This window comes from Podarcis erhardii (assembly GCF_964252035.2).
Source record: "Podarcis erhardii genome assembly, chromosome: 17".
In the NCBI taxonomy this organism is placed as follows: Eukaryota; Metazoa; Chordata; class Lepidosauria; order Squamata; family Lacertidae; genus Podarcis; species Podarcis erhardii.
In genome coordinates, this window is record NC_138515.1 from 28,358,565 (window position 1) to 28,375,006 (window position 16,442).

A 16,442-nucleotide genomic window follows, 5' to 3' on the forward strand; every position below is an offset into this window, starting at 1 on the left:
GAATCCAGGGAGTCTCCCTCTCCTGCTGCGACAAGCTCCCCTCCAGCCTTGTCTCCAAGAAGGCACAGAATAATGAGGAGAGTGGAACAGAGGCCAGAGATGCTCAGGTGCTGTTTGAGACTGGTTGGGAGAGGAGGTGCCTTAGAAGGCAGGGACCTCAGTCCTGACAACTGCTCCACAGGGCCAAGACCTACTGGGAAGTGTCGCTGAGTTATATGTTCATTTCCTCGAATAAAAAGTTGGCTGAGCACTGACAACTGGCCTTGCTTCTTTGTGCTGACCTGCATCTGACTCCAGCCCTGGCAGCTAGGCCCTTTGTTTTCCCCCTGATCATAGGAAGTGCAGTTTGACCCTAACTCTGCTTAGAAGGAAGTCCCAGTGATCCGGCCAGTGTGCTTTGGGGGCACAGCTATAACACAGTGGTGGAGTGTGTGTGTTGTAGGTAGGAGGTCACAGATTTCCAGATATGGCTGCTGGAGGAAATCCTTAGAAAGACACTGTCAGTCATTGATACAAAGCCAGATGGGAGCACTAGCCTAATTCAGCTTCCTTTGTTCCTATGCTTAGGGTTGCAGCCATGAAGCTCAATTTCACGGATGAATTTGGTGGGAGTTTCTCCCAAGGAAGCATACACAAGATGGCAGCTTAGGCTTGCGGTCTAGAAGTAGCCACAGTGGCATCATTCATAGAATTGCAGAGTTGGAAGGGATCCCGAGGGTCATCTAGTCCCACCCTCCTGCGATGCAGGAATCTCAAAATACATCCATGACAGGCGACCATCCAACCTCTGCTTCAAACCTCCAAGGAAGGAGAGTCCACCGCCCTCCTAGAGAGTCTCTTCCACTGCCTTACAGTCAGAAAGTTCTTCCTACACTTAGTTGGAAAGGCCTCTATGGGCATATATGGGCATTGTTGGCAACTGATGCTACACAGCATGGCATTACCCTGGTCCCCTACTCTAAATAAGTTGATTTGAGAACAACAAAAAACAGCACATAAAATCATGCTTGCTCCTGGTTTATTTCACTAACTACAGTGAAACCAGTTATCTCTGAGTGTGGATGTCACAGGAAACTGTGGTTAGTTTGAAATCAAAAGCATGTCTTTCTGATCTCTTCCAGTGGCATGCAAATGAAGAGAAGCATACACGCCTCACACTTGTGCAGACTCATTCACGTTATTGGAAAACGAGATGTTTTTAACAACTGAAGATGGGGTGGGTGCACTAGAGTTAGGCTGTAACAGCTAGCCAGTGCAGTTTTGGTTGGGAAGGGATTAACAGGGGAAATGCTGTCTCCCAGCTTCCTGCTGAAACTTACAAATGATCAACAATGCAACTGCTTGACCCAGCAACCGAGAACAGACGCTATTCTGTCACACAAGGCTGGTTACACTCTCCCCACTAAACATGTTTGGGAGCACAAATGTAAACGCGAGCTCATTAAGTATTGCAAATATGTGACGGCATTTGCAAATTTCTTTAGGATCTTTTGTTTTAAAGTGGAAGGCTGGAGTATGATTTCCTTCTAACTGATACCATATGACAAGCAAAACACTTGAGAAAGTCCTAAGAGCAGGGGGAACACAGGGGTCTGGAATTGCTCCCAGGGAAGTCTTCCAGTGGCTCAAACATTACTAGTAGGGCCACCAGGGATTTTGAGTTGCAAAGAATTAATCTTACAAGAGTACTTGAGGCAGGTAGTGAGTGGTGTGCAACCTTAGAAATGTAAACAAACACTTTTTCAAAGATCAAAACTTGGGTTTAAAAAACACTGTGATGGCTGCATTCCTAAACACATTTACTTGGGATTAAACACTACTGGACTGACTTCCAGGATTGTGTTGTGTTTATCACTTTAAAGTAAACATGGAAGTTGATGTTCCAAATTGGGGGAAATTATGCTAAAATATTTTTAACTCTACAATAATACTGAATTTAACATTTTAAAAAGCTATAATACCTTTTAATCTAGTCTTCTTCGTGACACTGTAGTTTGTGTAGGATCAATTATTTTGACATACCTGTTTCTGAGAGCCCTGTACCATGTGATATTTGGAATGTAGATTAGACTCTTGAAAACTAAGAGATTTTCTTATCAGTATAGTTCAGTGTCACCTTTAGACCTCAAAGCAGCATCTTTAACATTACAGGACCAGCATTCTCCTAGATATTTTTAGTCCTCAGCATCCAGCTGCATGGTACTTTGTACCACTGGACCTCTTCTCCTTTCACTCATAGTGGTATTTGCCTATTATGGAGGCTCTTTGGAGAGGTTTAGTTCTTCTGCCGTACCATGCCTCTTCCATGAGAGGCAGCAAAACACTTTTGAAGAATATGTTTCTTGTATTTCATAGTCAGCTCTCTGATGCAATGGCTGGATTCTCGAGTTCTAAAGATTGAGATGAGCTATATAGTATGAACAACTTCATTGATTGCTTTCATTTGGGAGAAAACAGACGTAGCTTCTCCTAAAGATGCAGTTCCTCATAAATTGAACAAACAAAGTAGCTTCATAAAGGCCAATGCTGTCTCCCCACCCCTCCATTGCTGTTGTATCTGAACAAATTGTGAGCACAATGCTCTAATTCAGAAACGATCACAACTGTTGACAATAATGTCTCTATCTCTCAACAATCCTGTAACTTTGCACATCAAACCTGCACATTTGATACCTCTGCATGTTGTTTTGATACCTGCCCAGGAACCTTTTTTGCATGTAGAAAAACAATTCAGGTTGAAGGCTAGGCTAGAACCTTTCTCCCTTATGAGCTAGTTTCCTAACAATCAGATCTCATTCACGTTTACTCAAGAAATAACGTCACTGATTTCAGAAGGATTTGTCAACAAACAAGGATGCATATGACAGCAACACAAATTCAGGGAATTGTTTACAGAAAATTTTATTAGAGTCTCAACAGAGCCAAACCACATAAGCATACACTAGAAAACAATCTGCCTATTTCAAGAGGGGTGTTCACAAGATTCCACGACTTTAGCACAAATTAATTAATCTGGAAGAAACATAAACCCTAAATCCTACCCTTTTAGTCACTAAATGGGATTAGGACTATAATAACCATTCCACACTTTACAGAACTTTCTCAAAAACCACTTAACCAATCAGTTAACTCCTTAACCCACTACTCTTCCCATAATCCGGGTGACTGGGGAGATCCTGGAAGCCGCACTCAGTGACTCAGACAGCATGCATTAGATTCTTTAGTCTAGAATATATTCAGATGCACAATGAGACAATTGTAAAAAGACAGCAATGCAAATCCTCAATGGGGTATGCAAGAGAGTCTCTGAAATGTGCTTATCTCATCGGTAATCTTCTGCATGCTCCTTTATTGTCACATCACGCTGTCTGGTGTTCTTAAATTCACAAGGCATACCTAAAACCAGAACCCCAAGTTCAACAGGCCTTAAATAAACGCTAAATTAGGTGGTCTTTTTAACATAGAAGATTGTTCTTAATCAGGGTGCTCAAAATAACTTTTCTGACCATTTCCTAAAATCCACACACACACACCCTGCCCCTGGTCCCATTGAATATTCCAGTTTGCTAATATGCTTTCCCCACAGTGACCCTATCATGTAACACTGTTCCTACAGGGCAGTGCTAACTAACCTGTGGCTCTCCTGTGGCTGTTGAACTCCATCTCCCATAAACCCCAGCAGTATGGCTAACACATCAAGGATAGTGGGAAAGAGAGTTCAACAACACTAGAGGGCCACCGGTGTTCAAAATTCATTTTGCAGCTGGCTATTGACCCCTTGTGACCAAGCGAAGATGCCCGTTCACCAGGATGGCACATGACATCACCATCTGGAGGTGCATGCCTGGGGATCCTTGGATCTTGACTGTTTTCACATACTAGCAATGCATCCTGTAAAATTATATTTTATCTGCACAGAGTAAATTTCAGGAACCAATAAGTCATACTGAAAATACAGGATGGGTGCTTAGACACCACCTTATACCGTAAACCAACTGACCGACAAACATATCTACATGCCTCTAGCTACCATCCCAAACATACCAAACAGTCCATTGTATATAGCCAGGCACTACGTTACAGCCGCATCTGTTCAAATTCTACAGACAGAGACTCTCACCTAAGAGATCTACAGCAAACCTTTTTAGAACTAAAATACCCAGCAGATGAAGTTAGACAACAGATCAACAGAGCCAGACTGATACCCAGAGAGAACTTGCTGCAAGACAGACCCAAAAAAGAAAATAACAGAACACCTCTAGTCATCACATACAGCTCCCAAGTTAAAACAGTACAACGCATCATCAGAGATCTACAACCTCTCCTGGACAATGACAGTTCTCTTTCTCAAGCTCTGGGAGGAAGACCTTTCATTGCCTACAGACAGCCACCCAATCTTAAACAACTCCTAACCCACAATAATACTACTACCAGACTTAACATGGACACTGGCACCAGAGCCTGCAATAAACCCAGATGCCAACTTTGCTGCCACATACACCCGGACAACACCATTACTGGCCCCAACAACATCACACATACCATCTCGGGACTATTTAATTGCTCATCATCTAACATTGTGTATGCCATCAAATGCCAACAGTGTCCTTCAGCTCTCTATATTGGACAAACAGGCCAAACCTTACGCCAAAGGATAAACGGACATAAATCTGACATCAGGAATCACAAGACAGAGAAACCAGTAGGAGAACACTTCAATCTCCCAGGACATTCTATACAAGATCTCAAAGTAGCTGTTCTATTACAAAGGAATTTCAGAAATAGACTGGAAAGAGAAGCTGCTGAATTGCAACTTATTACCAAACTTAAAACCATGGAGAGACCTGGTCTGAACAAAGACATTGGATTCTTATCTCATTATACATGACAAGCCATTTTTCACCTTCTCACCCCTTGCTTTTTCCTGTAAGACCTATTGCAGTCGTTAAGAGTCGTCAACAGGCTCATCACAGCTATCTGCCAATCACCCATTCCCACCACCCTTCTGAGTAATACCCCTCCCCACCTTCTCACTATATAGAAGGGTCTGGTGACTTCTGTCTCAGTGTATCTGAAGAAGTGTGCATGCACACGAAAGCTCATACCTAGAACTAACTTAGTTGGTCTTTAAGGTGCTACTGGAAGGAATTTTTTTTATTCATACTGAAAAATGTGTCTTTTGAGCTGTCTGGCCCAAAAATGGCAACCAGGCATTCCGTTTTGGCGGCTGTAACCCTGGTTTAACGAGCCATTTGGTGCCAAACTTTTATACCTGAGTTTCTAGCACTGTTAGCCACTCCCTGCTCTAGGGTTTTCTGTACTGCAACACTCCAATGCCACGTAATAATGGCTCCCCAGAAAACAGTTTTTAAATGCAGCACCAGCTTTGAAAATGCAAGGCTCTTCTCCAAGTGATTTCCCTTGCCTCTTTTCCTTGTCAGACTTAACCTAGGTTTAAAGCCTTAATTTTTGGAGGGGAAAAGGTGCGTCCTATAGAGCGAAAAATACGGTATATGAAATTCACCAATCTCTTCCCAGGAAGGAGTTCCTCTGACCCTGCAATCTGTAACCTTTGAGGAAGGGCTTTAGCTCACTGGCAGAACATGCACTTTGCATTTTAAAAGCCCCAGGATTCAATTGCCAGCATTTCCAGGTAAGGTAGAAAATGTTTCCTGCCTGAAACCCAGGGAAGTTGTTCCCAGTCTTTGTCGACAGCACTGAGCTAGATGTCCAGTGGTTTGACTTGGCATAAGATGGCTTCATCTGTATGTTTTTAATCCAATGATGAAGGTGACCTGAAAATAGCAGAGCCTTTAATCAGTATCCTCTGGGCTCAGAGGGCTCATCTTGTCCTTGAATGATTGCAGCGTGGTTCACATTTTCAGTAGTTCGCATATACTTAAAACTAAAATCTTGTTTAGCAGTTATCTGCAGAATTATTAGTGCCTGGATGCAATTTTTGTATCTATCAACAGAAAGCCAAATTGGAGGGGGCACCCATTTCCAAAAAGCGCTTTAGAGAGGGATAATGAACTTTGCTCACAAACAGATGCTCATTTTCTTTATGGGATGATTGGCTTGGTTAACAAGATACTATAAATTTAAGAATGGCAGGAAAATAGAATTGGGCTGAAGGGATTCTTAACTGTGTTTTCTCAGTTATTGCCCCTTGTTATCATTGATGTCTCTGTCACAGCCAATACAGTGGTACCTCGGGTTAAGTTCTTAATTCGTTCCGGAGGTCCGTTCTTAACCTGAAACTGTTCTTAACCTGAAGCACCATTTTAGCTAATGGGGCCTCCCACTGCTGCCGCGCCGCCAGAGCACGATTTCTGTTCTCATCCTGAAGCAAAGTTCTTAACCTGAGGTAATATTTCTGGGTTAGCAGAGTCTGTAACCTGAAGCGTATGTAACCCGAGGTACCACTGTACTCAGATTGTGACCACCCTGAGGGCAAAGAACTGTCATCAGTGTCATACCTCATGTTACGTTTGCTTCATGTTACGTTCTTTCAGGTTACGTCCCACGACTACCCGGAAGTACCAGAAAGGGTTACTTCCGGGTTCTGCCGCTTGCGCAGAAGTGCTAAATCGCGCTTCACGCATGCGCACGAGCGCCAAATCGCACCGCGCACCTGTGCAGATATGGCACTTCAGGTTGCGCTCTTTTCATGTTGCGAACGGGCCTCTGGAACGGATCCCGTTCGTAACCAGAGGTACCACTGAATTGCTCTCTAAAGCACCCAGTACATTGATTAAAGGTAAAGGTAAAGGGACCCCTGACCATTAGGTCCAGTGGTGACCGACTCTGGGGTTGCGGCGCTCATCTTGCTATATTGGCCGAGGGAGCCGGCGTACAGCTTCCAGGTCATGTGGCCAGCACGACTAAGCCGCTTCTGGTGAACCAGAGCAGCGCATGGAAACGCCGTTTACCTTCCCGCCAGACCAGTACCTATTTATCTACTTGCACTTTGATGTGCTTTCGAACTGCTAGGTTGGCAGAAGCAGGGACCGAGCAACGGGAGCTCACCCTGTCGCGGGGATTCAAACCGCCGACCTTCTGATCGGCAAGTCCTAGGCTCTGTGGTTTAACCCACAGCGCAACCAGAGGTATTGCTCACTAAAGCACCCAGTACATTGATTGCCCTGTGTTAAATAATGACAGGCAAGAACACAAGCTCCAATGCATTTCCCCCCCCAGAAAAACGGTGCCGGTACTTAGTGTACCACTCAAAGGCACACCCACCTCACTCCCAAAAGAAGCGCTCCCACTAGCCAGCTGAGGCGAGCTCCTGTGCATGCAGCAGCCGCAGTCTCCGTTGGTGACATGGCCGCGCAAGAGGACAGGAAAAGGGGGGGGGACTGTGTCTGTGTGGTGGGACGAGGCACAGGAAGTGCCTTTCTCACATAGCCTATTTCCCTCAACCCCCTCCGCTCTGTTCTCAAAGCTCATTGGCTGCTGGCACCTCCCGCCTTTGCAAATCATGCCTCCATAGGCTTGCAGAGTTGCCAGTCACTGCTTCTCACCTGCTCACCCATCCACCAAGAAACCAGTCGTTAGTCACCTATAACAATCTCTCACATTGGCCAAATTTGAGTGGTCTGAGAAGGCAGCTGAGGCCAGGGCTGGGGTTAATTTCTGGCAATAGGATTGGTTGAGTGACAACTGGGTGGAGTGTGGTGTTCATGACCAGCAATGCTAAGAAATTGGAGAAGGTGGGAAGGAGGGATAGGGGATCCTGGAAGCACTTCCAAGGTGAATATGATTTTGCAGCCGCTAGTCATTGCTCTGGGACGCGGGTGGCGCTGTGGGTTAAACCACAGAGCCTAGGGCTTGCCGATCAGAAGGTCGGCGGTTCGAATCCCCGCGACAGGGTGAGCTCCCGTTGCTCGGTCCCTGCTCCTGCCAACCTAGCAGTTCGAAAGTACGTCAAAGTGCAAGTAGATAAATAGGTACTGCTCTGGAGGGAAGGTAACGTTTCCGTGCACTGCTCTGGTTCTCCAGAAGCGGCTTAGTCATGCTGGCCACATGACCCAGAAGCTGTACGCCGGTTCCCTCGGCCAATAAAGCGAGATGAGCGCCGCAACCCCAGAGTCGGGCACGACTGGACCTAATGGTCAGGGGTCCCTTTAGCTTTACTAGTCATTGCTCTCCTACTTTAAGCTGTTGAAAAAAGGTGCCAGTATTGTGTATCGGCGTGTACCGCCAGGGGAAAAAAGCACTGAGAAGCACAGAAAATCTACCAGACATTGGCTGCTCTCTCTCTCGCAGAATCACAAGACTGCTGTGGAGGAAACTGTGAAGTCCCACCTTTTGGAGATAATATAAAAGAACTTGCTGCATCAGATTTGCTATGGGCAACCCTGACTGACCCTGTTATGCTGACAGCAGAAACTCTAACCTACGAGCTTCACCCTGCAAATCAACAGGGGCCTAGTGCATTAAGAGATGCAGGAAAGAGCAAGCTTTATGTCATGAATCTGACCACTGCATCCTCTGAAATGACTTCTACTGGTGCTTATTTCCAGGTATGTAGAAGCAGCAGCAGCAAGCAGCAAAAACTAACCACAGTCTAAGAAAAACGCAAACGAGCCAAAACACACATTTGAATAAGAGTGAAATTAACTCATCCCCCCCTCCCTCCATCTTTATGAAGTACATTCCCAAGTACTTTCTTGAAAGAAAAGTCCCATAAACACATTGCTTATTAAGGTCAGAAGTTTGACTTGATTTTATGCCAACATACGCTCCTCCTGCCAAAAATACTCTTCCGGCGTTCTGACTCAAGTCTGCATTACTAAAGCAGGAAAGTATCAACTGGTTACACACAAGTAATGAATTCAAAACAAACCATCATCAGAAAGTCTCCAGCTATCACACTGAAGAGAAGCTGTGAATCACCACCGCAAGCACAATCTCTTTGTGTTGGCTGTCCCCTCGCCTGCTCCCACAATTGAAACCTAGACTAGGGGAGGAGAGCGAGGCCGTCATTTTGCAACTCTCTCTTGCAGTGAGTGACTCACGAGTCACTGTTTGCTGGGGCTCAGAGGGGACCACAACAGTGGAAGTAGCTTTCATAATTAAGGAAGAAATCATTCCAGCAAACCAGTGCATCGTTTTTTTCCTTAATTGCCTCTCTGCTTAAAGGACATTTGCAGTGATGCAAACTTTCTGGAAAAAAGCTTGAATCGGGAGACTTTTCCTAGGGCAAAGTGCACTATAAAATTTTCAGTTTTCACTCCAAAAAATTCAGATGTCCTAAACAAAACTGAAAACTAAGAAACTGTCAAGTTTCAAATACTGTATTTTCAAATATTGTGTTTTCATTTGACATCCATTCATTGCTACTAATTTATTATTTTTCTTATTTTTCCTGCATTTAGTAAACAAAGCTGAAAACTTTGAAACGGTCAAGTTTCACATATTGTATTTTCAAATATTTTATTATCAGCTGACATCCATTCACTGCTGCTATTTGACTTATGAAATAGAATTTTTTCCATGGAAGTCTGCTGGGGTTATTTTCTGCTCCACATCACTGGCTAGTGTCATAGCGGGGGGGAAAGAACCCCGGACAAGTTTATCCAAACAGGGCCTGAATGTCTTTTCAGTGGCTCCCTCTGAATTCTATGGGGATAAAGCAAGCTAGGACACAGTTAAAAGGAGACTAAACCTGAACAGTTTTCAGGATTGCCGGTGTACGACTGCACAATAGCTTAGGAGGAATTCCATGTTGTTGTACTCCTCTAATGGCTCCACCAGTGCAAACATTTCAGCTTGCCCAACAGAACAATCTCCCCGCTCTGTCCTCCATGGTGTTCTAGGAGTTCTCCAGACACCCAGAGCCGATCTGGGATGGCACCCAGGGGCTGCAGGGAGCTCTGTTTCACTAGGGCAAGGTGATCCAACACTTAACCTTCGAGGCCTTTTTGGCGGCCCTTGGCAACATTTGATGCCCCTTGTACCACCTTCCCAAAGCCGGGTAAGAGATATGCTGGGCTTTGGGAAGCTGGCCTTGTTGGGGGGAGCATGACATGGCAAAGTGTAGCCCGTTGGTTCCATACTCTTGCGGCCCACTTGGGATGAAAAGTTGGGCCGCCCTGCACTAGCAGAATGTGTTGCCCTGCCTCCCACGAGCACACCTACATAGCTGGATCCGGCCCATTATCTTTAAGATAACTGATGCGGTTTGAGAGAGGCACAGCTTCCCATAGAGGGCGCCCCCAATATTGCCTCTGGTCAACATTTCTATTTAAACAACACAGAAACCTACCAGACTTGAGGGGAAAGAGGGATGAATATAAATGCCATATGCAGTAATCCTTCTTGTTGGCCACTGTCAACATTAAGAAACCAAAAAAGCAATCACCTCCACCTAATGTTTTCTCCACTTACAGGCAATTTTGACGAAAATTCTAACATCAGATATTATTGGGGGGGGGGTTATCTTAAAAGCCAACGATTGAAACACATCCCCTAAATCAATACTTGCTTTGCAAGTATTCCAAAGTATTAAGAATACATCCACATACTATTCATCAGGTCTGCACAACGCACAGGCCCACCAACCATCTATTGTGGCTTTCCCAAGTCCTCTCCCCCCCCCCCTTTTTTTCAATACTCAGCATTTAGTCGCAGGCAGGGGCGGGAGTGGTGGGCGGGCAGGGAGAATACCAAACACTTGGCTGGCCGCAATCTATGGTTGCTTCTGGAGGCTTGTTAAGATTCAAAGCCTCAACATATGTGAGCGAGCACACACATGCCGCACACATAGGAAGTTGCCAACCTGACTGAAGGAAGAACAGAATACGGAATCTAATGAAGAAACAAACATGAACTCTCTATGAAAACACGTACAGGAGCCAGCAGAAGTAAATCAGTTCCTTTGGCTGTTTTGTACATCAGCGTATGCAAAAGCTGCACAAAGGGAGGCAGAGGGGGGATTTTTTTCACGATGCTAAACACAGCAATGGGTGGGAGCAGATGATCCTTTGGCCAAGTGACATAATTGTGACAAGGGTGCATGCTGCTGACAAAGTGAGGCTATAAAAATACGCCAGGTATCACTCTTATTCGGCCAAGATGCAGACAGCCATTTTAACCACATATGTTCACAAAACACCAACTTATCACTTGACTGGAAAATACGGATGACTAATATGCTTCATGGCAACAGAGTTCGCTGGGGGTGTATTCTGATCGTCTGTATGGACTTATTTGCACCATCATACAGTAGTAAGAATTTCACCGCCTACGTCAAAGTGCAAGTGAATCCTGTGTTGTTCTGCCAAGCGCCAAGGGAGAATTTGACATTTTCAACCCTGGCCAGAAATCTGGGGGGAACAGAGAAGTGCAAAGATTCCTCGCTGCTTGGCAGAATGGAACACGGAGCACAAATAGGTAAGCAAACTTATCCTGGGGTAACCTCTCTCACCTGGCAGTAGTCAGCTTTCCAGGTGAGATTACCTGCATCATCTTTTGGCAAGCGGCTGCAGAAAGACAGCTTGCACCTATCTACCCACCCGCTTACGAGGCAATTACATGCGCACACTCGATAGTAACCCAGTAGCGCACGCATGCGCACACACACACACACACACACACACACACAAAAGAAACACCTGAGCATTAAAATATTCTTACCTGGGAAAGTATGCGGGTGGGGCGACCCTCTTTTAAGGCACTTGGAACAGAGGACATGCACAGTATAGTAGAGGCCTGGCCATTCTTGAAGCAAGACATTCAGTTCTTCCACTAGTGGGGTTATGGCTTGCCAGGCTGTCCATATATTTGGTAAGGATGCATGACTAGCGATAGACAAAGTATCTGGCTGCTGGGTGCCTTTGGCAGGTCTGTAACTTACTACGACAGGTACCTTCCCCCTGTAGGCATAGATCTGGTATTTCCCATCAGACCGCTGAACCACGTGGCTGTTGATCTGGACGCTGTAGCGGGCGAAGAGCCCCGGTGGGAAGATGAAGGGGAAGCTGTACTCAATCTGCAGCTGTTCAGCAACAAAGGACTGCCCACCCAGGTTGGAGCCATTGATCCAGGCCTCTGCATGGGGCATCTCGTTCTTCACATAGCAAGGGAACTTGTACCATGCCGTCGCCCCGTTCAAGGGCTTGGACTTGGGCTTGTTGACGCAGTAGCAGAGACCCATCTTCTCCAACAGCTCCAAGATCAGCTGCAGGTCCTCTCTGCTCTGGATGTGGGGTTTGAGGAGCAGGTGAATGACATGGGCGGGGAGAAGCCCGTGGAGCAAAAAGCCTTCCACATAGTGGTGGAGCTGAGTGGCCTTCAGCTCGTCCACGTGGGCATTGCCAAGCAGTTTCTGGAGCAAGACCGTGGCATCCCGTTGGCAGAAGACGTTGAGGATGTCAATGAGCCTGGGCAAGTTGTGGAAAACGTATTCCCGAAGGGTGAGGTGCTCCTCAAAGTAGAGCAGCTTGCCGCTCTCGTGCAAATAGGAAAGAGCGCTCTGGAGACGGTCCTCAGTCAGCCCTGCCTGCAGGCCAAGCCGAGCCGAGTCCCACCAGCTGAGCCACAGCTGCTGAGCCTGCGGTTGGAAGTGGAGCTCCTCCAGCACCTGCCAGGACCTTGGCAGAACCCGGTGCAAATTGGGAAAGATGTCTCTATGCTCGGCTACCGAAAGGAGCTTCTCTCGCAAGCGGCGTACCTGGCAGCAATCCCAGCAGCTGATAGGCAGCACCGGGGAAAGGATTTGCGGCCGGTGGTTGAGCAAATACTGGAACTGAGCTTTCTTGCGCCGCAGGTTCTTGTCCGACACCCCATAGAAGGCGACGTGGGGGCTGGAGCAGCGCAGGTCGAAATCCTGGCCCAGGGCTTCGTCTACCTGCTGGGCCAGACTCTGGAGGCCCTCGTAGTCGCACTTCTCCTGCCGGGAAATCTGGCGGTGGATGTCTAAGCACTTCTCTTCCACCTCCCGTTCAGCGCACAGGTCAGCGTGGGTGCCAACCATGCACACCACAGCATGTGGCACCTTTGCCCCCAGCCAGTGAAGGAAGTGCCCCACGGAGGGATAAAAACACTGCGGCACATAAGTGCTCAGGTTCACCACCAGCACATAGAGGGCTCCCGGAGAGAGGAAGAAGGGCTGGATCACGTCGTAACTTGGGTCTCCCGCCAGCTCGTACACAATGAAAGTCAGGCCTCTTTCCACATCGGCAGTCCAGTCGGTCACCTCTATGCCTTTGCTGCTGCCTGGCAACCCTGCTGCGTAGGGAGCTGGGGGCATAATGGGCCATAGGGGAGGGTAATATCCTAAGTGCGCCTCCCCATTTATTTTTGGTGACGGGGCCAGCGGAGCATCGTCCTGCCACTCAGCAGCAAAACATCCCACCTGGGTCTGCCCAGCAGCTTTCGGGGAAGGGTAGAAAAGCATGTCCCACTGCTCACCGGAGATACATCCCAAATGGGAACATTTCAGGGTCGAAGCTGGCAAAGGGGAAGCCTCTGGCTGCTCGACAATGGGGCGACAGTGTGGCTGTGCTTTGGGGGAAAGAGGCTGAGGGGGCAGGTCTCTTAGGGTCTGCATGAAGCACCCCTTGGTCCGAGCTCTCCCAGCGTCCTTGCAGGCGGCAGCGAAGGACAGCTCTCCATGCCCTTGTCCCTCGTCCTCGTCCTCCACGAGACACTTCCTCAGGAGGGTCTTGCCTGCGTTTTTCAGGCCCATCAGGACCAGCTTGAGCCGGGGCTTGAGGGCAGGCTGGGAGTGGGCCAGCTCCTGCTGGTAGGCCGCGATGTAAGGGATGCCCTTCATGCAGACCTCGTAGGGTGGCTGAATCAGAGGGTTGTCTTTGATCTTCCAGAGGCTGATGCGGTTGAGCTGGCCAAAGCCCTCGGGCAGGATGGCAATCTGGTTGCCCTGCAGGACCAGCTCCTCCAGGTGATGCAGCTGGACGATGGAGTCGGGCAGGTAGCGGATGCGGTTGTTGTCCAGCCACAGGGTCCGCAGCTGGCTCAGCTGGCACAGCCCAGCGGGCAGCAGGGTGAGCTGGTTGCGGCTCAGGTACAGCTCTTCCAAGCCAGGCAAGGCCAGCACAGCTGCGGGGAAGTCGGCTAGCAGATTGGAGGAGAGGTTCAGCATCTTGAGGCGCTGCAGGCCGCCAAACCCGGCGGGCAGGCCTCTCAAGCGGTTCCCGTCCAGCATGAGGCTCTCCAGGGCCCCTAGCTGGCACAAGCCTTCGGGCAGGGCAGCCAAGCCTGTGCCGCTGAGCCACAAGATCTTCAGGCGCCGCAGGGCGGCGATGCCCTCGGGCAGGGCCCGCAGGTGCCGGTTGCCGGAGCAGTCCAGCTCCTCCAGGGAGCCCAGCGCCAGCAGCGCCGGCGGGAAGGCGGGAAGCTGGTTGTGGTCCACGTCGAGGGCGCGCAGCTGCTGCAGGCGGGCCAGGGCCTCGCCGGGCAGGCGGCTGAGGCGGTTGAAGCTCAAGTCCAGCTCCTCCAGCTGCCGCAGCTCGCCCAAGGCGTCGGGCAGCGCTCCGTCGCCGCCGGCGCCCAGCAGGTTGTGGCTGAGGCTGAGCTTGCGCAGCCCGCGCAGGAGCGCCAGCGCCGGGCCGTCGTCGCGCAGGGAGCGCAGGCGGTTGTGGCTCAGGTCGAGCTCGGCCAGGCGGCCCAGGTGCCCCAGGGCGGCGGCCGAGGGCAGCCTGGCCAGCCGGTTCCTGCGCATGGAGAGCGCGCTCAGGCTGCTGCCCACGGCGGCGCACAAGCCCTCGGGCAGCTCCTCCAGGCCGCGCCCGCTCAGGTTCAGCGTCTCCAGCGGCGACGGCGGCTCCTGCTCCGGCGGCTGGGGCTGCAGCAGCGCGGACTTGGGCTCCGGCTCTGCCTGCGGGCCGCTCTCCTCCCGGGAGCCCAGCTCCAGCTGCCCGAGGTCGCGCCGCAGCTTGCCGGCGCGCAGGGCGGCGTCTCGCCACAGCCGGGCCGCTTCCTCCGGCCGCTCCGTCTCGGCCATAGCGCCGCCGCCGCCGTCCTTAGGGCGCCCCGAGGCGAGAGGAAAGATGGGCCCGGGCACCAGCGCCGCCCCCGCCGCCGGGCTCCCCGCCGCAAGCCGGGCCTCGCCGCTGCAACGTAGCGCGGGGCTTCGCCATGGAGGAGGCTGCGCGCCTCTTGCGCTAGGCAAGGCTGGCCCCCGCAGGGATGGCCCGTCCGCCGCGCCTCTTCCTCCGCCGCCGCGCCCGGAGGAGCATCCTTTCTCCTGGGCGGCCGCTCCCAGCAAGGCGGCGCCGGCGGATTCCCGAACCGGGACTGAGGGGAGGAAACTGGAGGAGGTGCCCGTGGCGGCGGCGGCGGCGGCGGCGGCAACAGCAGCGCCGCCCCTCGGCACGTCAGGGCACGCCTGGTCGGAGCCGCCCTTGCAGGAGGAAAGGGCGCGCCAGCCGGGAGCGCCAGCTTTGCCTCGCTTCCCTTTGCTGCCGGCTCGCCTCCATGAACAAGGCTGGCCGTCCTCACCCAAAGGAGGCAACTCCGAGGGGCCAAGGTCCCTTAGCCCCCCCATAAAATATTGGGGGGGTGCCAGCCCCCCAGCTGATGCTCACTGCCATTCAAATGGTGTATCAGGATTTATGTTGGGGGGGCAGGCTTTATGTGGGGGGCAGAACCGCAGTTAAGTATTTTTATTGATTTAAGGGGGCAGCTGCCCCCTTCTCCCCTGGCTATGCCCATGCATGTCCTATGATTGATTAGGTGGGGTGGGGCTTACCTGCTCCCCCCCCCTCATATTTTATTCAAGTTGGCATTCCTGACGTCACCTAAGGTTCAGACCTGCAGGAAGCCAGGGTGTTCCGGGGACTGGAGTGCTGCAATGTGAAAGTTCCATCTGTGTAAAGAAGATAATGATAATTAAGGTAAAGGTAAAGGGACCCCTGCCCATTAGGTCCAGTTGTGGCCGACTCTGGGGTTGCGGCGCTCATCTTGCTTTACTGGCCGAGGGAGCCGGCGTACAGCTTCTGGGTCATGTGGCCAGCAGGACTAAGCCGCTTCTGGCGAACCAGAGCAGTGCACGGAAACGCCGTTTACCTTCCCGCCGGAGCGGTACCTATTTATATACTTGCACTTTGATGTGCTTTTGAACTGCTAGCTTGGCAGGAGCAGGGACTGAGCAATGGGAGCTCACCCCGTCACAGGGATTCGAACTGCCGACCTTCTGATCGGCAAGTCCTAGGCTCTGTGGTTTAACCCACAGTGCCATCCATTCACACATGCAAGGCAGAGCCAACCATTTAGTAAAAGTTGAGAGCTTTTAAATTCATTTCAGGGAGCGCTCCATACCTCTCTCTGTGTGCGATTGTGAACTGGTTCAATCCATGGGGGCAATTCTCAGGAACAATACTTAACTGCCAATGTGGGGGAACCTTTGGCCTGCTTAGTGTTGCTGAAGTACAGCTCCCATCAGCCCCAGTATGTGCAGTGACCAGTGATGATGG

General features: G+C 50.1%; 2 protein-coding genes across 2 annotated transcripts in view; one reads left to right on the plus strand and one right to left on the minus strand.

Moving 5' to 3' along the window:
* The window catches only part of MFHAS1 (multifunctional ROCO family signaling regulator 1), a 61,560-nt gene extending 46,280 nt beyond the window's left edge, over positions 1-15,280 (minus strand). Inside the window, exon 1 of the mRNA XM_081844832.1 lies at positions 11,644-15,280. Coding sequence (XP_081700958.1) covers positions 11,644-14,971 — 3,328 coding nt within the window. The 5' untranslated portion in view covers positions 14,972-15,280. The remainder of the gene's footprint in view (positions 1-11,643) is intronic.
* The window catches only part of LOC309332051 (low-density lipoprotein receptor-related protein 2-like), a 218,584-nt gene that overhangs the window by 75,515 nt on the left and 126,627 nt on the right, over positions 1-16,442 (plus strand). The gene's annotated exons all lie outside the window — the stretch shown is intronic.